The sequence below is a fragment of the Capricornis sumatraensis genome, chromosome 15 (genome assembly GCF_032405125.1).
Source record: "Capricornis sumatraensis isolate serow.1 chromosome 15, serow.2, whole genome shotgun sequence".
NCBI lineage: Eukaryota > Metazoa > Chordata > Mammalia > Artiodactyla > Bovidae > Capricornis > Capricornis sumatraensis.
In genome coordinates this window covers 69442183-69468863 of record NC_091083.1, presented here as the reverse complement: position 1 = coordinate 69468863, position 26681 = coordinate 69442183, and the positions used below count along the sequence as shown (strand labels likewise).

At 46.6% G+C, this 26681-nt stretch overlaps 2 protein-coding genes across 2 annotated transcripts in view; one reads left to right on the top strand and one right to left on the bottom strand.

The window, feature by feature from the left end:
* The first annotated feature begins 367 nt into the window (after positions 1–367).
* Positions 368–8732, top strand: GHRH (growth hormone releasing hormone). Its single transcript, XM_068986817.1, has 4 exons — positions 368–447; positions 715–819; positions 2708–2827; positions 8606–8732. Exons 1-4 carry the CDS (start codon positions 368–370, stop codon positions 8730–8732), a joined length of 432 nt encoding a protein of 143 aa, XP_068842918.1.
* A 5709-nt stretch (positions 8733–14441) lies between these two features.
* RPN2 (ribophorin II) overlaps positions 14442–26681 on the bottom strand; it is a 49948-nt gene continuing 37708 nt past the window's right edge. The window contains exons 12-17 of the mRNA XM_068986665.1: positions 25473–25667; positions 24105–24191; positions 22494–22589; positions 21084–21159; positions 19062–19191; positions 14442–14739 (exon numbers count right to left, since the gene is read on the bottom strand). Coding sequence (XP_068842766.1) covers positions 14727–14739; positions 19062–19191; positions 21084–21159; positions 22494–22589; positions 24105–24191; positions 25473–25667 — 597 coding nt within the window. The 3' untranslated portion in view covers positions 14442–14726. The remainder of the gene's footprint in view (positions 14740–19061; positions 19192–21083; positions 21160–22493; positions 22590–24104; positions 24192–25472; positions 25668–26681) is intronic.

Sequence of the window (26681 nt, the reverse complement as noted above, 5' to 3'; positions counted from 1 at the left end):
ATATTATTCCTTGCTGAGGCCTGAGTCCCACGTAGAATGCCCTATAGGAAGTGGTAGTTTCACCATTGTCTTTCATTGTGTGTTCAACCCTGTGAGGTCAGCAGCATAGCCTTATCATGCCCATTTTACAGATGGAGAAAATGAGGCCAGAGTTTGTGACTGGCAGAGGCAGAACTTGAACCCAGGTGTGTCAGACTTCGAGTCTGCTCCATCTTCCCTACCCCACAGCTTCCAAAAGACAAGGACCATAGCTCTCACAGAGCCAGGCCGAGGGCCAGAGCTAGCAGAGGGCATCCCAGTGTCTGTGGCTATGCCTGACCTTTTCTTCCTGTCTGTCATTCCCCAGGTACCAGCACAGGAGTGAAGGATGCTGCTCTGGGTGTTCTTCCTCGTGACCCTCACCCTCAGCAGCGGCTCCCATGGTTCCCTGCCCTCCCAGCCTCTCAGGTAGGCAGCTCTGACAAGAGAAGCAAGAGAGGCACTTTGAGGATGCAGAATCGAGCTGGTCCCCAGCTGGCTCCTCAGGCAGCCTCCCTTGCTCATTTCTGGGAGGGAGGGAGACTGAGCCCCAGAGAGGTCACCACCCAGCCCTGGTTCCAGCCCTCTCTGGGGATGAGCAGGGCAAGAGGTGACAGAAGAACCTCACAGAGACCAAGTGAGCACAGTCCCCTGGGCCTCCCACCCCACCCTTTGACCTCTGACTCCTTCTGCTAGGATCCCACGGTACGCAGATGCCATCTTCACTAACAGCTACCGGAAGGTTCTGGGCCAGCTGTCTGCCCGCAAGCTACTCCAGGATATCATGAACAGGCAGCAGGGGTGAGCCAGCGTTCTCGTGACTTCTCCCTGCACCCTCGGTTCATCACAACTTGGAGGAACCAAGTGTGGTCTCTTCACTTGCACAGCAGCTGTCACTTCTGGACTTGCCAGGGCAGAAGGGCTCCAGTGTTGAACCTCGTCTTAACCCTTAACTAATAAACGATCATTGAGCATAGATACTTGTCCCTGAGTTGGGCTCCAGTAATAACACTGCCAGTGGTCACCACTTGACTGACTCTACCGGAAAAAAAGACTTTGCAATGGTTCATTAATATACTCCTGACACAGTGCAGAGCAAGCCCTTGGCAGTGTCAGCCATTATGCTCAGGTTCTTATGTGCTCTTTCCAACAACTGTACAAAGGATGTTCTCTTACCCTCATCACACAGAAGCTACATTAATAGCTTCTAAAGGACACACACCACTGAGTGGCAGAATCAGCATCCAATCAGCCTGACTCCACTGCCTGAACATGTTTTAATTTTCATTTTGAAAAAATTCCAAACTTACAGAGAAGTTGCAGAAATAGCACAAAGGGCTTTAACATGCCCTGCCCTAAGAGTCAACAATTCCTAATATTTTTTTACTATATTTGCTTACTCCGTATCTGGGGCTTCCCTGACGACTCAGTGGTAAAGAATCTGCCTGCAGTGCAGGAGACGCGGGTCAGGAAGAGTCCCTGGAGGAGGAAATGGCAACCCACTCCATTATTCTTGCCTGGAAAATCTCATGGACAGAGGAGCCTGGCAGGCTACAGTCCATGCGGTTGCAGAGTCAGACGTGACTGAGCATGTACACACACACACACACACACACTCTCTCTCTCTCTCTCTCTATATATATATATATATATATATGCCTAGATACAGGTCTAGACGTACGTTCACAAGCTCAGGTATGATTATGAGTATTATTGTTTTGCTGAACCATTTGAGAGTGAATTATAATCATCATGACCCTTTATCCTTAAGTACTTTTGTGTGTCTCCTAATAGCTAATCAAAGGATACTCTCTGATATAATCACAGTATAATTATCACTTAGAGTCCATATTTAAATTTCGCTAGTTGTCCCAAAATGTCCTTTATAAAAATTTTAAAATATTTTTGGCTGCGTTGAGGTCTTAGGTGTAGCACGCAGGCTCGTTCATTGTGCCACGTGGACCCTCTGGTTGTGGCACCCGGGCTTAGGAACTGTGGTGCTCGGGCTCAGCTGCTCTGCGGCATGTAGGATCGTAGTTCCCCCATCAGGGACTGAGCTCATGTTGCCCACGGTGCAAGGCGGATTCTTAACCACTGGGCCACCAGGGAAGTCCCTGTAACAGTTACTGATCTTCCTCATCCAGGACTCAATCCAGCCAGAGGTGGCGTTTAGTTTCTTTTGGTCTGGATCAGTTCCTCAGTCTGTATGACACAGACATTTTTTATTAGTAAAGGGCAGTTCTTCATAGAATGTCCCTCATATTGGGCTTCCTCATGAATAGATTCACTTTATGCAACAGAGGTAGTGTTGTGTCCTTCTCGGTGCCTGTCGGGAGGCGCATGTTGTCCATTTGTCCCATTGGGGATGGTAACTTTGATCACTTGTGTAACACGACGGCTGCCAGGTTTCTCCTCTGTGAACATTTCCTCCTTTGTACTTAATAATCATCTGTGGGAAGATATTTTGCAAATGTGTACTTCACAGCCTATAGTCTTCACTCCTAGACACACTGCCTGCTTAAACGTTGCTGAGTCTGACTCAGCTGGGTCCAAGAGTCTATGCCAGATATTGCGGCAGGGCCGAGGGAGGCACCCCCACTCTGCTTCCTTCGCCCTGACCTTTCCCAGGCCTCCTCCGCTTCCGACTCAAACAGCAACTTCTGCTCTTCCTCTTTTTCTAATCAAACAGAGAGAGAAACCAGGAGCAAGGAGCAAAGGTACGGCTTGGCCGTCAGGTGGACGGCGTGTGGACAGACCAACAGCAGATGGCATTGGAGAGCATCTTGGTGAGCCTGCTGCAGGAGCGCAGGTAGGAATATGTGTGTGTGCACAAGCGTGAAGGTGTGCACATGTGTGTATTGAGGGACTGCAGAGGCTTCTGTCCCCAAGGGTAGCCAGGAAAAGGACTCTCCTCCTCTCCAAGCAAACTGGGAACGAGGTCCCTTCTTCCATACATCAAGAACCAGAAGAAGGGGGGACGTATGTGATGGAGACTGGCTCTTATCCACTCCTGTATCTCCAGTGTGTAGCCAGAGGCCAGCCTCAGTGTCTGTGTCCAGAAATGTCCCTCACTCATGAGTCCTGGGGATAGGACCCAGGAATCTGAATTTGAACTAGAGTCCCAGGGCACTCTGATGCTCCTGGTCTGAGATGCATGCCCTGGATCCCTTGCCAAGTTCATCAAACTGTAAAATCAAAGGGAGACCAGCCCCTCCCAAAACCCTTGGGTAGAGGACCATGAGCAGCGCTTGTGAGAAGGAGAGATGGGAATGACAGTCACTCCCCAGCTCCCTGACCCTCACAATCCTAGTAGGAGTCAGGGAAGATCAGGAGTGAGTTTTCCCATTTTACAGAGGAGGAAAACTGAGGCAAAGAAGAAGTAGCTAGCCCCAAGTCAGGGACTAGGCAGGCCCAAGACCTGCCTTTCTTCCCCAGAGCCCTTCACATGAACTCCGTTTCTTCAAAACGACACGACTGTTTGCAGACACTGTGCTGTATTTTAGAGCCCGAGTTTTGATCTGTGAGCACAAACATGCCCCAGCGTGACTCTGCCAGACATCTCCAGCCCAAACTATTAAGCAAATCCAGCTCCCAGCAGAGCTCTCCACGTGCCCCCTCGCCTTCTTCCCAGCCTGATTAGACAACGAGAGCTCAGAGATCTGGCCAAGTATTGTCCTGGGGAGATGCAAACAGCAGCAGGCTGACAGGCAGGGCGCAGCAGAGGTGAGAACCAGCCCCGGAGGCCGGATGGACTCCTGAGCCCCAGGTCTGCTCATGCAGCCAAGTCTGCACACAGCAAGTCATCTTCCCCGTTCTCTCCTCTGTGAAGAGAGCAGATTTGCTCCAGTGACCGCCAAGGTCCTGGAGGATAGAATTTTTTTTTAAAATAAATGTCCCTAAAGAATAATGCCTCCCCCCACCATACCACCCTAGCCCTGTGCCTCTCATGCTGGGATTAGGTCACTATTCACCTGCTTCAGGGCTCCCACCAGGCCCCAGTGGGGCAGAGTGGCCCCAAGGAGGGCCACATCCTAAGAATGCAGGCTTTGTTCCTACAGGTTAAAAGCTTCACAGAGCTGAAAGTCCTAGAGCAGCAGGAAGGCCCCAGAGGTTGCTCCAGCCATTGTTCCCCCTCCAGCTCAACTGTTGCAAATTAATACCTTAAAAGTAGAAGGATTTGTCAGTTAGCACTCTTTCACACCCACCACGCCTCATGTCCATATAACAGTCTTCTAAGTTAACAAGTTCAGATTTCTCCATCTTCCTAGCTCTTAAAAGTCATCCAGGGACTTCCCTGGTGGTCCAGTGGTTAAGACTTCACCTTCCAATGCAGAGGGCATGGGTTCAATTCCTGGTCTGGGAAATAAGATTCCGTATAACTTGTGGCCAGAAAATGAAAACATAAAACAGAAGCAATATTGTAATAAATTCAGTAAAGACTTCTAAAACGGTCCATATAAAAAAAAAATCTTAAAAAATAAAAAATCATTCAAAGATGGCCAGGCTCTGGGCTGAGGGGACAGCCGTGGACGGGCCAGTCTTGGTCTCTGCTCTCATGGAATTCATAACACACTGAAGTAGACAGAAATTAAACAAGTACTTGTAGAGTGGATTATTTAATTTGTGATAAATGGTAAGTGATGTGGTGAATGTGTGTGCTGGAAAGAATGACCTCATCTAACCCTGTTTGGGACTTAGAAGTGGCTTCTTCAAGGGCCAGTGACTGCCCAGGCTCTCAATAGGAGTGGGCTGGGAGAGCTGGGGCTAAGACTGAGGTCGTCTGGGGAGTCGGTCAGTCTCAACACTGGAGTCTCTGTCACCCTAATTCCAAGTGCCCTGTCCTACCTTGCCTTGATTTCAGTGCCCCCAGACTAAGCTTTATCTTTTTTTCTGCAATAGGAATTCCCAAGGATGAAGATTCTGCCTCTATTTTCTGCTCCCTGCAGCTGAGACACAACTGCATCCATTAATCCTTTTTAATTTCTGACCTAGTTTTTCCTTTATAAATACAATAAAATTCCCCCATGCTGGTCTGCATTTCAATTTTCTTTTATCTTCAGCCTAATTTTCTCACGTTTTACAGAGTTCCATTTCCCAAAGTGGTATTACAAGATATATATATATATTTTTAAAAAGCTAACATTTACCAAACACTCAGAGTGCCAGACGGGCAGCTTCACGTGTAGAACCTCATAGACTCCCTACACAGCCTAACAGGAGGTACTGGCGTCATTCTCATTTCACAGACGAGGAACCGAGGCACAGAAGGGTGAAGTGAATTGCCATGGTCACTGCCAACAAGGAGAGAGCTGGGATTCAACTATAGGGGGCCCAGCCCAGAACTGGGCTCTTAGCCATATTCGACTACTCTGGGCCAAGTCATCCTTCATCCACTGGTGACTCATTCACCTATGAGCAATGCCATTTATTCACTCAACAAACGTTTCTAGAGATCCCACTATGTGCCAAGTGCTGTGCTAGGCAACCAAAGCCGCTGACACAGAGCTTATGTTCTTTCTTTCTTTCCTCTTGGCCGTGCTGGGTCTTCGCTGCTGCGTGGTCTTTCTCTAGCTGCTGAGAGCGGGGGCTACTTTGGTTGCAGCGTGTGGGCTCTCATCACAGTGGCTTCTCCTGTCACAGAGCGCAGGCTCTCGGGGTATGCACAGGCTTGTGTGGTTGTGGCCACATGAGCTTAGTTGCTCCGAGGCACGTGGTGTCTTCCCAAACCGGGGATCAAACCTGTGTACCCTGCATTGCCGGGCGGATTCTTAACCACTGGACCACCGGGGAAGTCTAGCATAGAGCTTATATTCTAATGGGGAAAAGAATAATAAAAACAAGTAAATATAGAATTTGTAAGATGGTGGTGATTGCAAAGAGCAAAAAAAATTAAGGCAGCGGGAGTACTGGAGGGGATAATTTATCCACAATGCATGAGTATGTGGTGGGGTGGTTAGGGAAGGCCTCTCTGATGAGGGACATTTGAGTAAAGTCCCTCAAGAGTCGGCTAGAGGAGAATGACTCAGAGGAGGATGACTGGGTGAGGAACATTCTCAAAACAGTGAAAACCCAACACAAAGGCCCCTAGGCATGAGTGTGGAGGGAGGAGGCACAGAAGGCCGGTGTGGCTAGCCAGAGCACAGCGAGGCTGAGAGTGGAGGAAGGGAGGCCAAGAGGGAGCGGGAGGCCAGCTCATGGGGAGGTCCTTGGAGGCCATGGGAAAGACTGAAAGGATCTCACTCTCAGCGAGATGGGAGCCACCACAGAGTTTAAGCAGAAGAATGACATGATCCGACTTGCATTTACTGCCACTCTGAGAAAGGGTCAAATGCTGGCTACATTCTTAGGGTAGAACTCGTTTGCTGATGGATAAGGTATGGGAACTGGAGAGGAGTTAAGAATAATTCCAAAGTTTGAGGCCTGAGCAGCTGGAAGTATGGAATTGCCATTTAGGAGCTTTGGAGGTTGGCGGGAGAATTAGGAGTTGGGGTTTAGACATGTTGAGTCTGAGCTGCCCTTTAAAGGCCCCAGTAGAGGGGCTGAGTAGGCACCTGGGTATGCAGGTCTGGAGCCAGGAGAGAGGTCTGGATAGCTGTCACCTTTTAGGTGGTCTGTAAAGTCAGGAGATTAAAAAAAAAAGTTTTTTTAAATTTTTTAACAAGAACCTACTATACAGCACATGGAACTCTGTTCAAAATTATGTGACAGCCTGGATGGATGGGGAGTTTAGGGCAGAATGGATACATGTACATGTATGGCTGAGCCCCTTTGTTGTTCACCTGAAACTATCACAACACTGTTAATAGACTACAATTCAGTACATAATAAAAAGTTTTTAAAAAATGGAAAATAGTACAAACAATAGTATATATGTATAATTGAATCACTTTGCTGTACAGCAGAAATTAATACAACATTGTAAATCAACTACACTTTAATAAAATTGTTTTAAAATTTAATTTAAATTTTAAAAATTAATTTTTTTAATTTAAAAAAATAAAAATAACTTGTTTTTAAAAAAAGAGAATTCCCTGGAAGTCCAATGGTTAGGGCTCAGTGCTTTCACTGCTGGGGCCCCAGGTTCAATCCCTAGTTGGGGAACTATGATCTCATAAGCTGTGTGGTGCAGCCTAAAAATAAATAAAGTCAGGAGAGTGAGTTAGATCACCAAGAAAGAAGAACAGAATAGCAGAGTGCAAGGACTACCCCAGGGTACTCCGTATTTAAAGGCTGGAGGAAAGATGAGGAACCAGCAAAGGAGACTGAGAAAGAAAAAGCAGAAAAACTACAAGAGAGAAATTCCAGAAAGCAGTTCAAGAAGAGAGTGATGGACTGTACCAAATGCCGCTGATGGGCCATCAGCTGAGAACTGAACATAAAAACGATCGTGGAAGCCAATGATGACCTTGGCAAGAACAAACTGGGTGCATGGTGGAGGCAAAAGTCTGACTCTAGTGGGTTCAAGAGAAAATAGTTGGAGAGGGATCAGATCCGGAGAGTAGAGATCTGGCTGTACAGTATGGTGACCACTGAATGTGGCTGCTGAACACAAAATGTGGCTAATACCAACTGAGCTGTGCTTTACATGGATTTCAAAGAATATGAAAAAAGAATATCAAATGTCTCATTCATGTTTATTGATTACCTATTAAAATAATATATCTGATAAGTTTGGTTAAAATAAAATATATTAAACTTGATTTCACCTATTTCCTTCTTACCTTTTTATTGTGGTTACTAGACAATTTCAAATCACCTCTGGAACTTGGAAGCCTGGTACGCTGCATGCAGTCCATGGGGTCGCAGAGAGTGGGACACGACTCAGCAACTTAATAAGAGCAAATGGCACTCGCACTATATTTCTATTAGATGGCACTGGCAGAGTCAATTCTTTTAAGAAATTTTGCTATTAATATAAAGAGAAACAGAGAGTTGAAGTCACTGTCCAGAGTTACTTTTGTCAGTGATCACCCAACTTTTTCTTTTCATGAACCCCACATATCGCTTCTTCGAAGAACTGGTGAACTTGAGACTTCCTGGTGGTCCAGTGGCTAAGACTCCATGCTTCCAATGCAGGGGGCCCGGGTCTGATCCCTGATCAGAGAACTAGATCCTGGCATGCTGCAAACAAGAGTTCATATGCTGCACATCCCGCAACTGAGACCCCACATCCTGCAACTAAGACTCATCGCTACTAAATAACTACATTTTTTTTTTTTTTTTAAAGAATCTGTGCTTTCTTTGCAGGGGCCACAGATTCCATCTCTGGTCGAGGAACTAGGATCCTGCATGCCCCAAGGCACACACGGCCAAACAAAATAAATAAATAAAAATAAAATTTAAAAATAATAATAAATAAAAATTTTTTAAAGTAAAAAGTCTAGATGATGGGATGTGCGTTTTTGATTAAAAGCATGAAAATATTCACAGCATCTTAGAGTTGATGGGGACTTGGAGGTGAGCAATCTCCTCTCTGTCCTTTTCTGGCCTGATACACGCAAAGCTGGACCCCTGGGCCCGTCTCCCACACCGGGACTGTAAAGCCAGCTTGCGGTTTCACAGTGTTCAGACCACCTGCTCTCCCCAGTTTACCCTCCAAGAAAGACTGTGAAGCGTGGGAACGGCTCCGCAGGGAGCCCGGGTGGCTCCACGGAGCAGACAATACCCACAATGGGGAACAAAAGACCCCTCCGGAGGAGAAGGCTGGCCTCTGAAGGCCGCAGTCCACTTCAACCAAGCTGAGCTAGCCACTGAGAACCCGCCAGGGGAGCAGAACCAAGGAGGCGGCTGCTGAATAGTGTCCAGCCCGACCCCCCTCCATCCCCCAGACCCACCTGCTCATCTCTTTCCTCCGCCTGTCCCCACAAAAGCAAAGACTGAGGGCTCTCTCAACTTCCAATTAGTTTTTCAAATGAAATAATGACCGCTGGGGCCCGCTGCTACTTGTGGGTTTTGAGGTGAATGCCGTTATAAAGGAAAAGACTGTGATGGCCACAATTCCGGTGCTTTATCTCCATTAACTACCACACTAATGGCGGCTTAAAGGACTTAACCCCTGCCCACAGAGGGGCTGGGAGCTTCCCGTTCCCTTAGGGTCCCACTTCAGATGAAGTGCTATTTTTATTATTATTTTTTGTCCTACAGCATGCTCTGATCAAAGGAGGATTTGTTTCTTATGATAATCCCTTATGTTTGCATTAAAACTCACAAAGAGGTTCTCATGGATTGCTTCATGGGCTCCCTACCACAGCCCTAGGGGGAGGGCAGAGCAGAGGTACGAGGTCAGGTCCTATAGCTCTGAGGGGTCAAAGCTGGGAACTGACTCCTGATTCCAGGACAGTGCCCTTGTGTTGTTCCAAGATGCCAGGCCCCTCAGGAAATGCTGGGGAAGCAAGTGAATTCAACCAACCAACAAAGAAACAAAAGAAATGTAGGACCTAGTACAAACTGCTTACTCAGTTCAGTTCAGTTCAGTTCAGTCCACACAGGAAATAACAACGGTAATGTCTATACTAATCTGAGCAACCTCTGAGTCAGTGTCAGACGCTCTGGTGTGTGTTTTGGATGTGACCTCATTTAATCCTTATAAAGCCCTCAGAGGTGTTATCCCATTTTTACTGATGGGAAACTAAGGCCCAGCGGGGTGAAGAAAGGTCAGTTGGATTCTGACCTGCTGTGCCGACTACTCTTGGAAGGCCAGGTCCAGGCACTACTGTAATGTCAAATGAAAGACAGAGCTGCATAGCAGTTGAAGTGGAAAAAACAGATTTTATTCAAGACTATTTCAATAGCAGGAAAGAAACCTCATATAGAAGTGGGCTCAATTCTGAATACAATGTGGTCTACTGGGAACTGGTAGCCAAGGAGCAGGGTGGGGATCAGTGGGTGGAAACTTACTAAGAGGATACCTCAGGGGTAAGGGGATTCTGGCTGAAGACAAACCAGGGAGATGAGACATCACCTGGGAGATGGTGGAGGGTGAGGATTCTGATCATATATCAGCATGATCAGACATGGAGGTGGGAGGGTCTGGTTAAACTGCTTAGTAAGATTCTTGCTAAAACAAGAACTTAAAAAAAAAAAAAAAAGGCACAGATAGGTGAAGGAGAAATTCAGGAGCCTGGCTAAAGTTTGATCAAGCAAAGAATCTTTGCCAGTGGTGAATAATTTAAGCAACAAATCTGGTGTATGTCAGAAGTCGTAGTAAAGAGTTAGGCCAGTTTTCAACTGCAGTCTGCCCAGAGCCATCCCTAGGCTATAAGCAAGTGGACTCTCCTCTGCAGCCTTCAAGAGGCTTCTCCCAGTGGGTAGGAAAAGGAGGACAGCATAAGAGGCATTTCTGCCTCTGCTGCTGCTGCTAAGTCGCTTCAGTCGTGTCCGACTCTGCCACCCCATAGACGGCAGCCCACCAAGCTCCGCCATCCCTGGGATTCTCCAGACAAGAACACTGGAGAGGGTTGCCATTTCCTTCTCCAATGCATGAAAGTGAAAAGTGAAAGGGAAGTCGCTCAGTCATGCCTGACTCTTAGCGACCCCATGGACTGCAGCCTACCAGGCTCCTCTATCCATGGGATTTTCCAGGCAAGAGTACTAGAGTGGGGGGCCACTGCCTTCTCCTTCTGCCTCTGCTATATCCCAGCATAAAATTCAACTTCCCTAAACTTGCAGTTGGTCCTAAAATAAAATCTATCCTCTTTACCACAGCCCTTAAAAGCTGTATTCGGAACCTCCCTGGTGTTCCAGTGGTTAAGACACGGGTTTGATCCCTAGTCTGGGAAGATTCCACAAGCTGTGGAGTAACTAAGTCTATACACTGCAACTACTGAGCCCAAGCTCTAGAGCCCATGTACCAAAACTACTGAAGCCCATGCCCCTAGAGGCCGTGCTCCACAAGAGAAGCCTGTGCACCGCAAGGAAGAGTAGCCCCCACTCCCTGCAACTAGAGGAAGACTGCGAGCAGCAACAAAGACCAAGCGCAACCAAAAGTGAATTAAAAAAAATTCCATATGTATGTATTTGTGTTTCCCTAACTTACTTCACTGTGTATAATAGGCTCCAATTTCATCCACCTCCCCAATATACAAGGCAGCAAAATGTGGCTCAGCTGGTAAGAAATCTGCCTGCAATGTGAGTGATTTGGATTCGATCCCTGGGTTGGGAAGATCCCCTGGAGAAGGGAAAGGCTACCCACTCTAGCATTCTGGCCTGGAGAATTTCATGGACTGTATAGTCCATGGGGTGGCAAAGAGTCAGATACAACTGAGTGACTTTCACTTTCACTTCACTTTCAAAAGAGACACAGATGTAAAGAACAGACTTCTGGACTCTGTGGGAGAAGGTGAGGGTAGGATGATTTGAGAGAATAGCATCGGAACATGTATATTACCACACGTAAAACAGATGACCAGTTCAAGTTCAATGCATGAAGCAGGGCACTGAAGGCCGGTGCCCTGGGACAACCCAGAGGGACAGGGTGGGGTGGGAAGGGGGAGGGGGGTTCCAGATGGGGGAACACATGTATACCTGTGGCTGACTCATGTCGATGTATGGCAAAAGCCATCAAAGTATTGTAATTATCCTCCAATTAAAATAAATCAATTTTTTAAAAACCCTGTATTTGTTCTAACTCCCAAGGATACTCTCCTCCTTGCTAACTCTGCCGTTTACACTGCCCTGCTTTCAGAGCCTTCGCATAGGTTGCTTCTCTGCCTAGAATGTTCTTCCCCAGTTCTGCAGACTGCTCCTTTCCTTTCATTGTCAGCTTAGTCTTCCCAACCCCTCTAGATAAAAACTCCTTTTCAGATTTGGGCTCATTCTGCTCCCTTTCCCCTGTCCCCTCTGGGATATAAGTGAACTGAGGGCAGAGAAGGCATCCATCTTGCTCACTGCCACAGCTCAACCAAGCCCAGAACCCGGCATGTAGCAGATGTCTGCTATGCTTTTTTTAGTTATTTATTTATTGATGGCTATGCCGGGTGTTTGTTACTGCACACGGGCTTTCTCTCGTTGCAGGGAGCAGGGGCTACTCTCTAGCTGCAGTGAGCAAATTTCTCGTTGCAGGGGCTTCTCTTGTTGCAGAGCACAGACTCTAGGGGTGGTGAGCTTCAGTAGCTGTGGTACGCCAGCTTACCTGCTCCACCTGCAATGGAGGATGGAGCATGTTGGATCTTCCTAGACCAGGGATTGAACCATTGTCCCCTGCACTGGCTAGCAGGCTCCCAATCATTGAATCACCAGGGAAGTTCCTCTGCTGTGCTTTACTCTCCAGCCCCTCTGGCTCTGCAGACCAGCCCTGAACCAGTCATGGCAACCCTGAACCCTGCCAGCCCCTTTTCCAGACAGTTGTTTCCTTACCTCCTCCCCTCCATCCACTATATTTCTGTTCTCAGGCCCTACTGCCCTGGCTCTACACCTCTGTCCAGCAGGCTTCAATCAGCATCTTCCAGAACGGTGCACATCTGGTTTCAGTGTGAAACTCCCAGGTGGGTGGGCTCTCCTGCTTTTCCCTCTTCCCCACCACTCTGAGCTGTTGAGGTCCCAGCATCCCTAAGTAGGGACACTAGGAGACACCCCTTGGACAGCAAGGAGATCCAACCAGTCCATCCTAAAGGAAATCAGTCCTGAATATTCATTGGAAGGACTGATGCTGAAGCTGAAGCTCCAATACTTTGGCCACCTGATGCGAAGAACTGACTCATTTGAAAAGACCCCGATGCTGGGAAAGATAAGAGGGCAAGAGAAGGGGACAGCAGATGGTTGGATGGCATCACTGATTCAAGGGACATGAGTCTGAGCAAACTCCAGGAGATAGTGAAGGACATGGAAGCCTTGCGTGCTGCACTCCATGGGGTCGCAGAGTTGGACACAACTGAATGACGGAACAACAGCATGGGAAACCAACATCACCTTTTCCCATCAGAGTGGGTCTCCAAGTCATACGTCTACAGCAGCCAGGCAGGTGCCAATCCCATGAAGTTGGTGGGAGGAACAGGACCAGGGTAGGTGGAACTGACACCATTTGGGGCCGGGTTGGGGTGGGGTGGGACTATGGCTGGCTGGAGAGTGTGGGCCCCACTCAAAGGCAAGAGCTATTCAGCTTCAGCTGATTGTTGCCATTCAGAAATCAGGCCCAATGTTGCCAGCTCCGATTTTCTTTTTCCAGAGAATCCCAAATGCTAGACCTGGATTTTTATATGAATTTTCTCAATTTGTAAATGTTAGCAACTGACTCAATTAAAAAAAAATTATGGATCAAATGAAACATGGGTCACCAGTTTGCAACCTCTGGGAAAGGTGAAGTCACTTTTCCATCTTAGAGGCAGTCCTGTAATTGCCCATATGGGCCTCTCCCCTGCAGAATCCCATTCAGAACTAGCCCAGAGTTTCCGAATCGCCTTTCCTCTCTCCCCAATCAAAATTCCCATTCCTTCACTGTAGTGAAGTCCAGCTAAGTTGGAAAGCAATCTGATTAAAATCATTTCTCCCCCAACACCAAAGTCAGTAAATACTCTGAGGATTACCTGTATTTCAAAAGTCACCGTTTATTATGCTATTTATTCAGGCTGTGCCGAGTCTTCGCTGCAGCTCGCAGACTTCTCCAGCTGCAATGCACGGGCTCAGAAATTGCAGTGCTCGGGCTTAGCTGTGGTAATGCGGGCTCTTAGTTCCCCGACCAGGGATCGAACCCGGGCCCCCTGTACTGCGACTGCAGAGTCCCAACCACTGGACCACTAGGGAAGTCTATTATTTTCAGTTAATGGAAGTAAAGGCAATGAGTCCAGTTTGGATAGATGCCAAGTACTAGGCCAAGATTTCAGATGCATGAAACTCCTTCAGTCATCCCAGAAGGTACTGTCATTATCTTTTACAGAAGGAAAAAAAAGGAAACTTAGTGACATTAAGCCACTTGCCCAAAGTCCTTCACCCTGTGGTGAAGTAGGCTTGCCCAACACTGAAGTTTGCACACTTGGAATACACAATTCAGTATTACTTTCCTAGGTGACACCATATGACCTCTGTGCAATGGTGGTCCTGGGCACAACTCCAAAGGGGTATTTCCAAGATGCATGTGTCCGTCTCAGCACCTAAGATGGCTCATGGGCTCATCCTTAAGATATTCCCTTCCCTTCCCCACGGCATGCCAAGACCAAACTTTCCAGAAGGCAAAAGCAGAGGGGCCTTCAGATATCAGCAGGGCATAGCTGGTACCCAGTGCTGGACATGAAGAAAGGATGCTGGCTTTTCCAGGCAATTCTCAGTTCTGTTAGGAAAACAGGACCAATGTCAAAGGTCCTGGAGAATCACCCCGCCATCATGTCAAGCATACTTTCCAACTAAGGCCTCAAGTCATGTGTCCTGGAAACCCCACCAGACCCAAAGTACCAAAAAACCCTCTCAGGTCTTTGTTCCTGTTACTCTCTTTATTCCGTTAACAGGTTAATTACAGATTTCAACTTGTCAATGCAACAAGTGGGTAAGTTGGAATATTCACAGCATCTTGCTAGGGCACCATGCCAAAGAAACAGAGTATCTGGGTACTTGCTCTGTGCTGGGGATACAGAAAAACAAGCAAAAGTATAACCACAATTTTGACTTTCTTCTTTTTAAATAAAGGGGTTTTTCATTCCTCTTTTCAAACTGTGAATTGTCCTTAACTCCTTTTATCAATATTCACTTCAGCTTTCAGAACTTCCTTCCTTTTTCTGGAACTAATGTGCTGTTCTGAAAGAAAATGGAGACAAACACAAAATTACCGACGGTTCCAACTCACTGTTGCAGCTCCTAACTTGGTGACAACAGAGAAACCAAGGTCCTCTCCCACTATGAGGTCCCATTTGTAAGGGGATAATCATTCCTCTCTTAGTCCTATTTATTTACTTCCCATCTCATTTCATGAAAAATGAAAAGACAGCTCAAACTAAAGCTGATGACAACTTAAACAATGAAACACACCTGATGATACCTAAGTAAGCGTGATAAGTGAAAACACAAGATGAGGTAATTAATTCCAGGCACACCTCTCACAGTGTAAGGCCAAATGGACAGTGTACACTTCAACTAGATGAAGGGTTAAAAGAATGCTCATCTTCAACTTCCCAGACTCAGGGTCCACCAAACACATGGCCCTCATGTAGCTTGGAGACGATATCCCGACCTTTTGGTACAGAAATCTGCACCATATACCTGCCATGTGGTCACGTTCTTGTCAATGATCAGACTGGATGTCTAAGCTTCACAAAAAAAATCAAATCTAAATCTCATTAAATCTCTTTAGCCTCCCCCAGACTTCAAGAAGTGACAGGGCAACATAAGAAGGAAAATGATAATCTGGACAGATACTGTGTGATCAGAGGGTGACAGCACCCAGGAGGTGATCGGGACGGTTCTGGTGAGCAGAGGAGAGGGGCTCACACACATGCTCTCCTCACAAGCAGCTGTCCCCAGTGGTGAGGGCTGATGCAAGGACAAGGAGGTCCTGCAGAATGGCATGCTCCAAACCCAATAACCAACAGCCCCAAGGGGCACACACGCACAGGCGTGGAACTCATCCTGAGTGCCCCTAATTCTGTGCCAACGCTCCAAGGTTCCCAGGTACATCAACATGTGTGTGTCCCAGGAATCCCTGGCGGTACAGTGGATAGGACTCCTCACTTTCACCACAGGGGGCCTGGGTTCAATCCCTGGTCAGGGAACTAAGATCCTACAAGCCACATGGTTCAGCCAAAAGGTAAGTGTGTGCTCTGAAATATTTATGCAGAGAGGACAGTATAATTATGAAATAAGAACAGGTGAAAGGGTGGTGACCCACAAGCCTCCACTGTGGCTAAGAAGATAGTCCTCTGTCATGCCTGATCAAATCGATACCTGTCCTCAGATCAAAAACGCTTGGCTACCAGGGACTCTCCAATAAAAGACAAGGGCCCGACATCAGGAAGTCCCAGATGTCCAAATGATCAAGCGACCTTCTTCTTTCTCAGGCAGTACAGTTTGGGGGTAGTAGGGTGGGGGGTTGACTATCTAAAAATCAAGAAAAACAAACCTAATCCAGTTAGTCTGAAAGAATTAAAGAGCTCAATATGCAGGACTAGTTCCAAAAGCAAATCTCAAACAGAGCAACTATAATTCAGGACAAAACCAAATGGGTAACGCTGAGGAATGGGGCAGGAGGGGCAGGGAGGGACAGACCACAAAGGGACATGGAGGAAAGCTTGCTAGAGGGTGGAAATAAGTTTGTACCTTGTTTGAGATAGTGTTTACTACAAGATTGTCTTCGTTTTTCAAGATTCACAGAATTATACACAAAAAATGGGGTGAATTTTACTGTATATGAATACTGAAAAAAAATCAAAACGTGGTTGCTTTCTATGTTGAGAATGAGATGGTTCAGCTTCTGTTCACACATCAGTGCAAAGGCTCTACGTTGTATGCTCTTGTGAATTTCTCCTGTTTCCACAGGAGTGAAAATTAGATGGCTCCATTGCTTTGGCAGGGAAAGCCATCCCCATGGCAAAGGACAAAGGGGAACATGACCTGAAAACTCAAATACCTCCCCTCTCTTTGTTCTGGTTCAGAGGTCAACACATTGTGCCCCAGGGGCCAAATAAAGCCCACCCCCGTTTCTGTAAATAATGTCTCATTGGAACATGGCCACGCTGGTTTGCTTACGTGGACCGGGCTGTCCTCACGCTATGGTGGCAGAGTTCAGCAGTTGTAACAGAGACCGCATGGCCTACAAAGCCTAAACTACTACCGGGCTCTTTCTAGAAAACTCCTGCCAATCCCTGGACTACAGGAGCTGATCAGTGAAGCATCAGACATTCTTCTTCCCTCCTTTCACCTTGCCTCCACTCCATCCTCATCCGAGGACTTGACAAGATGGAGTACAGGTGGTACTTCACTGGGCATTTTGGTCACGCAAGGAGCACCCCGAACCATATCCTGAGCTCTAGGAACGTGAGTTTGGATGCTGGCTTTGATCTGTGGCCATCAGTCTTCATAATTTAGTGTCTTACCAAACCCCACTGTTTGGCCCAACCAGAGGATACTACTACAAAAAGGCCTAGAGCATGACCAGGTGTGCCGGGATTTTCCATGGGACTATCATGTAACGAATTTAGATGTCCTGAGTAGGGGGTGGGAGGGGTCCCCTTTAAGAAGTCCTAAAGTTAAATCAGTCTTTTCCTCAACTCTGCTCTCCTATGAACACAGAGGGGCTGTGTCTATGAAGCACCTGTGGGACACAAGTGAGGAGGAAGCCTTACAGTCAAAGCCAGGTCCAGGCTGCTCTGCTGCCAAGTTACCACCAGCTAGGCTAACTCAGGGGGCTTTGGCTTTTGCCCTGGTCCAGGAGGTGGGGAAACGGCCTCAGAATTCAGCCCTGGGGTAGGGAGGGATGGGGAGGAAGAAGTGCGCTGAAAACAGGGAAGTAACTGACATGCATGGACATGGGCAAGATGGACAAGGGGCCCTGCTCCTGGGTCGAGTGCCCCTCATCTTTACCGTAGTGTCCTATATTTTGCCAATCTACTGCTCTGCTCTGCAGCGATCCTGCCAAAGGAAAGAGGGTTTGAGAGTCAAGAAAGGACAGTAAGAAGAGAAATAAGCTGAGGAAAGAAATAGCAAACAACCAACCAAGAGAGTTTCTGTTAACGTCACCGCTTTCCCCAGGGGCAGAGCCTGATTCTAGAACTCGTGAAGACAGCAGCAGACAGCTGCAACTTTCTATATAGGATGGAGGGGGCGTGAGAACCATGGTCTTCCTCCCCAGATATAATGTACTTGATTTTATCTGTATTAGGAACTCCTGCTGAGTGGGATCTAAATCAAATGGTTTCCACTCCCATCTCCCCTCAATCTTGTTCATCTTGTGTGAGCAACTCCCAGAAAAGAGAGAGCTCAGCAGAGGACAGCCTTTTGGCTCCCCGGGGCCTAGACGGGCTGCTCTGAGAGAACAGGGCTCTGCTGAGAGAAAACAGCTGAGTCCCTGGTTCTCTCTCAGATGCAGCACAGAGCTGCCAAGTTAAGGCTGCTGGAGGGGCTGAGAAATGAGCCAGCTGCCGCTGCTGGTGCTCTGGGAAGCCCCAGCGGAATGTGGGCGACCCCGGGAGAGGCAGGGAGCACCCTGGGCCGGTATCCCTGGGGAGGCCCTCAGAACACTCACAATGGATACCCGGGTAGGAAGGAGACATGTGGCTCTCCCACCCATATGGCTCTGAGAAAGCTGCTCTGTTGATCTGCCCAACTTAACCAGCAGCTGCACTGAGGGTACACTGAGGGTACTAAGTTACACTCTTCTAGCAAGAGTCCTGGAGAGAACACAGGGCACGTCTGAAAATGTTAACTTCCAAAGGTGAAAGCAATTCTGACCTTTTCTTATTGACCTTTACGTGGTTTAAATCACCCAAGTTCTAATAAAGTCAAATCAATGAGAAACACCAATGTGACATTTAAATTTACTTCTAATCCAGGTTCGAAAGTCAAGCTGCCAGGCAGCTGCCATCACGTCAGGCCCTGACTCTTTGTGTGAACCGAAGCTGTCTGGTTCTTGGGGACATGATGTGGGCCCCTGAGCGGTGCTCCCTGCCAGGGGCCTCTGCCCGACGCTGTTTCTTGTGGGGGAAGAGAATGGACCTCATGCTTAGGGGGAAAAGCTCTGGGAGGCTGTTGGGGTTACAGAGGAGTCCCTCTCTGGGGCATGGGAGAGGCGTGGAGAAGGATTCTCTGTGGCGGCAGAGGAGAAAACAGTTACACTGCTAGCACTTTAACCACAATCTTCTGCCACCTGTCCTGATCCACTTTAATCTTCACGAAGCAATTATTTTCTTCTCTCATTCTAATGTGTCAGGGCATAAACTGTTGTGGTTTTAATATATTGAAAACTTATCATCACAACTGATTTAAAAGGCTTCTGTTTCAGGCTGGACTGAGGTGTCACAATGGCCCCTCAGGATATGAATCTTTTCACCACTCTAAGAGCTGGGTGGACAGAGCTGACAAAAATATTTCTAAACCACTCTGGGCCCCTGACTTGCCCCCAGCCTTACCTCTTGATTGCCTGCTGCGCCAGCATCCGATTGCCAGCCAGAAACGTCACACTGCCCAAGATGGCCAGGTACTTCAGGGTCTGGAACATGTTGAGTTGCGTCCAGTAGACATACATGAGCCCCAGCATAGCTACAAGGACAGGCGTCATGAGAACCAATTGAATCAAGTAGTGACATTGCCCAGGGCAGAAGACAACTAGAAGCCAGTAATTGTGGAGTTCGAAAAGGTTTGTATTTACAGACCACCTGGTTTTATTCCTTTCCTCTGATGCCAGAAAACATGTAACTCAATATACTTGTTTCTCAGTCTTGGTTACCAAGAAATCCGGAGGTAAGAACCAGATCTTAGTGATCTGGTTCCACATTTTTGCCTCTCTGTTCTTAAATGACGGTTTTGTATTTGTTTTTTAAAATTGCTGTCAGGTTATATTGGGTTGGCCAAAAAGTTCATTCGGATTTTTTTGGTACCATCATCTAGAAAACCGCCAATGAACTTTTTGGCCAACCTAATAATTGGCCAAATAATTCAGCTATTGGCCTAATAATTCAGCAGATTTTTCAAATTCTGAATGAAAGCCCTCAGAATTAAAGAAATAAATCCTTTTCCTTTTTAATAAAAGTGAGAAATAGAAAAAAAAAAATTAAGGCTAATTTGCCATTGAGACTAGGAAGGAAGCAAGGAGGGCAACAGGAGGGTTTAGTCCAAAGGGCTCAGGCCCAGGGACTTCCCTGGTGGTCCAGTGGTTAGGACGTCACCTCCCAATGCAGGTGGAGCAGGTTTGATTCCTGATGAGGCAGCTAGGATCCCACATGGCTCATGGCCGAAAGACCAATACATAAACAATGCAAACAGTGTTGCAACACATTCAATAAAGACTTTTAAAATGGTCTGTATTAAAAAAAAGGAAAATATTACCCAAAAAAATCAGCTCAGGTCTGGGCACTGAGAACCCTGGGTTCTGACCCAGCCTCTGCCCTTCACAGCCACTTAATTTGTCTGAGCCGAAACTCTCTCACCCATCAAACCAGGATCGTAACTCCTGCCCTGGTCACCCCCATCAGGGTTGTGATGAGTCAAATGAGGGAATGTGCACAAAAGACACTCTGGCAACAAAAAGTCATGGCTCTAAACAAATTTATATTCAGGTTTTGTTCTCCCTGACCCAGGAGGGCTATCACTCAAATTCAGTTACTGGGCTGGAGAGAAAGGTCATCCTGTCAATTTTGCCCAGAAGGATGATGGATGAACTACAGCAGAGGTTCTTAGCCATTTTTGAGGTCACGGACCATTGTCAGAATTTTGATCAAAGAGACAAGACTCTCTCTTTCCCCAGGAAAACAGAGATATACATTTGCCCAGTTTCAAGGGGTTTATTTGTGGATCCCTAAGGAATCTGAACACTACAGAAATGTAGACGGCTCCTACAGAAGTCAAAGGAATCAGAAGAGAATACTGAGGTCCTGGTGAAATGCAGGGGCCACCAATCCAATAGTGTCGGAAAGTTTCTGAAACACTTAACTAATTTGTGAATTTACTGTCTTGTAACGTTTAGGTCCTAAGTTCTCTAGAGGACAAAGCAGGACAGCGTGTTTGATTGTGGAAGGGACTGTTTTCTATTACTGTCTGGACACAGCCACCAGCAAATGTGAAGATCAATATGGTGGGGGAAGATAATCTTTGGAAACTGCATTAATGCTCTCCATCCAGGAAGATGGCTCAACGTAAAGATGCGATAAGTGAGTAATCTCTGGAAATGAACAGAGCTATTAACTGAGGGTAAAATGGTCTGCCAATGGCAGCCTCATACAATGAAACCCGATATAATGACAGCTGTTCTAAGCTGATGGGCCAAACAGGTTTATCATCATATTAACTGTTGTAAAAGGCCAGGAGGAAGAGGGAAATGTTATGCTATTAAGTCATTATAGTTAATAGGTTGTGGGTCTACTTAACAGGGTTTTTGCGTGGGCAGGCGAAATGTCAAAGGAGGTTAAATGGAATTAGCAGCCTGGGGCGCTTACCAGCATGTCCCAGGTGAAAGACAATCGTGCTGGGAGCAAAAGAGAAGTTGGAGACATTGGCACCAATCCGGATCCACTGAAAGATGGGGAGAAACAAATTAAGAAGACATTAGAATTTGAAACGGAGGCAACCCACACTGTGCCATGCTAATCCAAAAAACAGCCCTAAGGGCTTCAAAATTCATACATACTTGAAGGACAGGGAATTTCTCCAAGTGACAACCACCCTATTGTGAGTCCTAAGGAAAAACCGTTCCCTTTTTTTCTTTAGAAAGGCATTCATTCCAACACCTGTTCACAAAAGTGCTTGAAAATCATTTTTAATGACAGCAAACTTTTCTATTTTAAAACAGGTGAACCCATGAAACTGAAAGGTCCAAAACTGTATTGATGATGAAATAACTAGCACCCCTGCTAGTGTCTCTAAGTTTTGGTAAGATAAACCCACTGGCAGCTGGGAGGAGGTGCGCTCACTATGGGTTCTTTGCCTTTTGAAATTCTGATTACTCAAAATAACAGGTGCCTAGGATTGGTTTCTGAAAGCTTGTGGCATGCCTTTCAGATTTTGACCGAGCAATAATTCTTTTATTAAAATCAGAGGATTAGGAACATCGACAATTTTCCAAAAGTAAGATCTAATGAGTTTTCTATATGGTTCTCAAAATTCTCTGAACTGCATCTATGTTTATAGATTTTAAAGAGACAAGGGGAAAAAGAGACGGTTAAAAAAAAATTCAAATAGCATGTTAAAATGGTAAAAATGTCCTTTCTCTATACTCCCTAAAAGGCCTTCTCCTTAGAGGTGACCAATACCAATAGTTAATGCCTTTTTAAGGTTTTTAAACATAGAAGATGATACTAAACACCCTGTCCTACCACTTGCCTTCTTCACTCAATAGGACATTTTTAACAACCTTGTCATATCAGTTGACAAGTACATAAATTTATCCATTGTTTTAACGAGCTGCATATTATTCCATTGTGTGGATGTACCATAATTTTTTAACACTTGCTTTTATGAGGACTTTAGGTTGTTTATAGTTTCGAGCTCCAAAGGCTGTTGAAATGCACAGCCACTGTACTCAGTTTTTCTACAGTTATCAGAATCAGGTCTTGCTTTTTTCACACTTGGCTTCATCTGAACATTTGTACGGAGCATCCGTGTCCATATTTTGACCATTTATAATGGCTACACATCATGCCCCTTGTTAAGGGATCAGTTTTTTTGGCAGGTCCCTATAGTAGGTAATTTTATTTATTCTAAACATTTTGGACCGTCGGTTCGGGTCACAGCTGCTGGACCCCTTCGGAGCTGTGCTGAGGCCAGAGCACACAGTCTCCTCTGGAACGGCTACATCTGTGGAGTCTGGCGTCAGACACACGCTGCCCATGCTAATTACTGCAACTCACCAGAGCAAAGAGCAGGAGCAGGGGCGAGAGGATCAGGGCGGTGAACGTATTGGACACCACTGTGGGGGGCCTCTTCTCAGGCTCGCGGAACAGGTGCTGCCAAAAGAAGACACACCAGGAATATTCTACCATGTGTTCTTCCCAGCGAGGACTGCCATGTATACTAGGAGCCAAAACCCCAATGGCAGTCGAGAGGAGGAAATGCCTCCCAGAGGCTGAGACTTCCTGGCCATGAGCACCCAGTTAGCCTTTTCCCTCTTCCCAACACTGGCTTCTGCTCCCACTGGTCTCCTTCCAGGGACATTACACCAGTCCCAGCTCACAACTGCCCAAGTCTCTTTTCCCCTCCAAACTCATTGCATTTAGAGGCTAGAGGATACAACCTGTCAAGTGGCATCCACCTGGTAACAAAAATGGTACCCAAGCATCTGGATGACTGGGGTGACACATCCCAGGCAGGACGCTGGATTTCACAATGTTTCTGGGTTCCCAGGGTGGTGTCATCATATTTTGCTGACTTAAGTTAGCTAACTGCTGTATTAACAATTCTAAATTTTGAAATTTTCTTGCTTGCCAATGTCCAGTCAACCCAGCTCCATGACAAGGCAGCTCCATGTGAGATTCCTATTCCCAAATTTTTAACCTCAGCTCCTCTTTGCTGTCACTGCCACAAAGGGATTTCTAACATGGCCTGTGGCAGCTGCTACTGCCTACCCTCCCCTACAAAATCAGTCAGCGCCCTTTGTCATCATGGTTATACCTTCCAGTGTTTCACTGCATTCTACATTCTTAAATGATGCTATAGCAACATCAGGAAGAATTTTAGAAAGAATCTTACTTCTCTACCTTTTGGGCCCTTGGCCTTTTTCTAACAGTGGAGTAAGAGTCAGTAGTCTGCTTGGAACACTTCAACATTATTTCATATGTGAGTTTCCCTGTTACTGCAGTATAATCATTTCTGAGGACTCCTAAACAGTCCACTGAGTGGATCCACTCAGTTTCCTTAACCAGGGCTCCAACTGTTTAACAATTATTGTGTTCCTTTGGTACACTGCTTTAGAAACTTTTCAAAGCTATTCTTTCCTTATCTGGGAACTATTTTGAGCCTCCCAACAGTCCCATGGACTGGGCTGGGCAGGGATTTCTAATATTTGTGTGCAAGGAAGGTGAATCCCGGGAGAGAGGAAGGGCTGGCCTAGGGGGTGAAAGCCCTATGCTCCAGTTGAGTTGCCCACCTGTGGGCTCCACTGGCCCTGGTCTATGCAGGAACACAGAGGAGCAAAGCCAGACCCATCTGTGCTGTGGCATCAAGCAGTGATCTGAGGACTGAACCTCCTGCATGTTTAGGAGAAACAGACTCAGATTCTGATTTTGTCTCTAGTTATCTGCTTTCTGGGAACTGGCTGGCAGGCAATCTGAGCCTGTTTTTTTAAGCTCCAGGATGGGGCTGATAGTTGCCCTGCCTGATCCACAGGGTGGCAAAGACCAAGCTACAACGTATCATATAAACAGGTTAAAAAGGGCACCACAGCCAGCGCCTGGGGCTCTGCAGCCCTCTCTCATGTGTCCATTTCTCCTCTGTGTTTAGCGAAGAAGCCCTTTGGGATGTACCTGAATTTCCTGTTTGGGGGTGAAAATGTTCTTGGACAGGACAGTTGACGGAACATCATCTTCAGGGAACCTGATGACCACATCAGCCTAAAACAATAAAAGCAGCAATGAAAGGCCCAGGGGCAGAGAAAAAGGTGAAATTCATCAGCAGGGACAGTATCCCCCAACTCCCGTCCAGGACTGTGACTGAAAGAAGCTCCAAGCAGTCCAATCACTTCTGAGTCATTAGCCAACAAATTGAGGCAGTAAAAATTTCAAGAACAAAACAAGTATTTGTTGAAAATTCTTTTTAGAGCAAGAGTTCCAATTTTCTACTGGTCTGGTGAGCCCCACAGAGCTGCTTAATACAAAAATCCCAGTTGGTACTCAGGCTGTTACAGTAGCAATCAGAAACTGCTCCTGGGGAAGTATAATTTAGTCTCAGACAAAGAAAAAAAAGAAAAAGAAATGAAAAAGTGCTCTCATACAAAAAGCAGCCCAAAATCCGAGAAGAAAAGGAGCTTTGAGTACAGCATAAGAAAATGCAGCTGCCCCTTTGTCTTGCACAGGGAGCCACCCATCATTCAAGGCCTGGAATCTGGCCTCTGCTACCTTCCCCACCTCACCGCCTCCTGCCCGCGACCAGATTCAGGTGCTCCAGCAAAGCGGACCCACTCATATCTCACTGAAAGCACCTCAAACTTTCCTGGAGGCTGGTCCCCCAGTGATCATCCGACAGCCCCTTGGATACAATCCTGGAAAACCCCTGCAACTCTCCAACCCTTGGCTCAAATGTCATGTCTTTTAAGAAGCCTCCTCTCATCCCACCAGCCCAAAGTGAGTTATGTAAGTGAAATGCACTATGCAAACTATGAACACACCATGCAGATGAAGGGTATTAGTTTATCCTGGTTATCCTAGATGGTTATTAGAGTACCCTGCAATTCATTAGGCCACACCATAATGAATTGGAACTGGATTCCAAATCTCAGGCCCCTCTCCAGCCTACCCTGCAAGGGCACACTGTACCTCAAAAGCTAGAGCCTTTAGCTCTTATATCTGTGTATCCCCTGCAGTGTTTTGCCGGTAATATGAAAACCTTTTTCAAGTACAACTTTTAAAGAAATCTGCTAGAACCCATTAGGGCAAATCTATATACTTCACTCATTCACTCAATCACTATTTATGAAACCCCTATGATATGCCAGCCAGGCCATGTGCATGCCCCTAAGACTACCAATGGGACCAGCGTGATGTGTATTTATTTATGGCCCTCTGGGTGGCATGGGAGAGGCCTGGGTACAAAGCCCACACCCTGGAGAGGGGCCATCTTTGTCTGACTGTGGCATAGCTACTCTTGTCTGGGTGAAGATACAAGGAGGCACATACCACATTCCACAGGATTGGGTTCTTCAAAGTTGCATCTCCAATGATCAAGTAGAGAGTGTAGGTGCCAGATGCGGAGTCAAATTCGAGCTTTCTCTCGGAGGTGTCCAGTTCAAACTTGTACACATTCTTGCTGTCCGGCTCTGCAACAAACACTACTTCCTGGCCAGTCTTCTGGTTGTGGAGTCGGACAAATGTCTGGATGGAATAATAATGCAATTTTTCATCTGATGATTTCAAAACTCCCTCCGGGCCCAGATCCCTGAGGCAGCAGGCTGCCAGCTCTTCTGCCCCAGTGGGAGTTCTGGGGTCAGCCAGGCCTGTCTGAGAAAGCAGGAGGAATGGCCATCCCACCCTGCATATAGCTCCGAGGTCAGAGAGTATTTTTTGCGAGTACAAGAAATTTAACTCAGGGGTCCAGCCAAATCTCAACGACTCGTAGGCTGAATGCCCAGTTTGTGAATGATTTAAGCCCTTTGCTGAGGCTGTAATTTCCTCTTCCTGCCAGCCTTTTGCTGCCCAATTAACTTCTTCACTAGAGGGTGAAAAGAAGGGAAATGAGATGAAACTGTAAGAAGCCCATTTTCAATTTCCTAATGCCTCCAGCTAAAGACTTAGGAGAGGAGGCATGGGGATGGATAGCAAGGCAGAGTTCTCATTGTGCAGGGCAGCCCAGTGTCAGAGAGAACCCAGGCTTGAAGACAGTCAGATCTGATTTCACTACTTAAAAGCTGAGCAAGTTATTTAACCTCCTTGAGCCTTGATTTCCTCATCTTTAAGACAGATTTAACTTCTACACGTGTTGTATCGGTATGAAGACACAATAAAGTACGCAATGCATTTAGCATAGGACCTGCTATAAACTAAGTAGTCAACAAACATTTATCAATATGATGATACAAGTCTAACCACGTTATCCCCCCAATGGCATAAGAAACTAAGGTTTCAGCACATAAGATGCAGCAAAACTTAATACATTCAGCTTTGCTTTCAAAAGTTTCCAAATAAAGAATTCAACAAAGCTGGTAGATTGGTTCCATTTTACAGATCATAAGGCACGGAGGATTAAATGAGTTGCCGTGGTCACAGAGGCAGTGCTGGATCCACAGGAAAAAAATCTAAATCTCATTCATTACTCTACACCTGGGCAACAGGCAACAACCATCAAAGTATTTAGGGAGAGACCCAGAGTTGTGAAGCCTCCTGGCTTCT

Coding starts and splice junctions, on each gene's coding strand:
- GHRH (XM_068986817.1), top strand. CDS start 368: ATGCTGCTCTGGGTGTTCTTCCTCGTGACCCTCACCCTCAGCAGCGGC. Junction 448..714: donor CTGCCCTCCCAGCCTCTCAG/GTAGGCAGCTCT, acceptor TCCTTCTGCTAG/GATCCCACGGTACGCAGATG. Junction 2,828..8,605: donor AGCCTGCTGCAGGAGCGCAG/GTAGGAATATGT, acceptor TGCTCTCCCCAG/TTTACCCTCCAAGAAAGACT.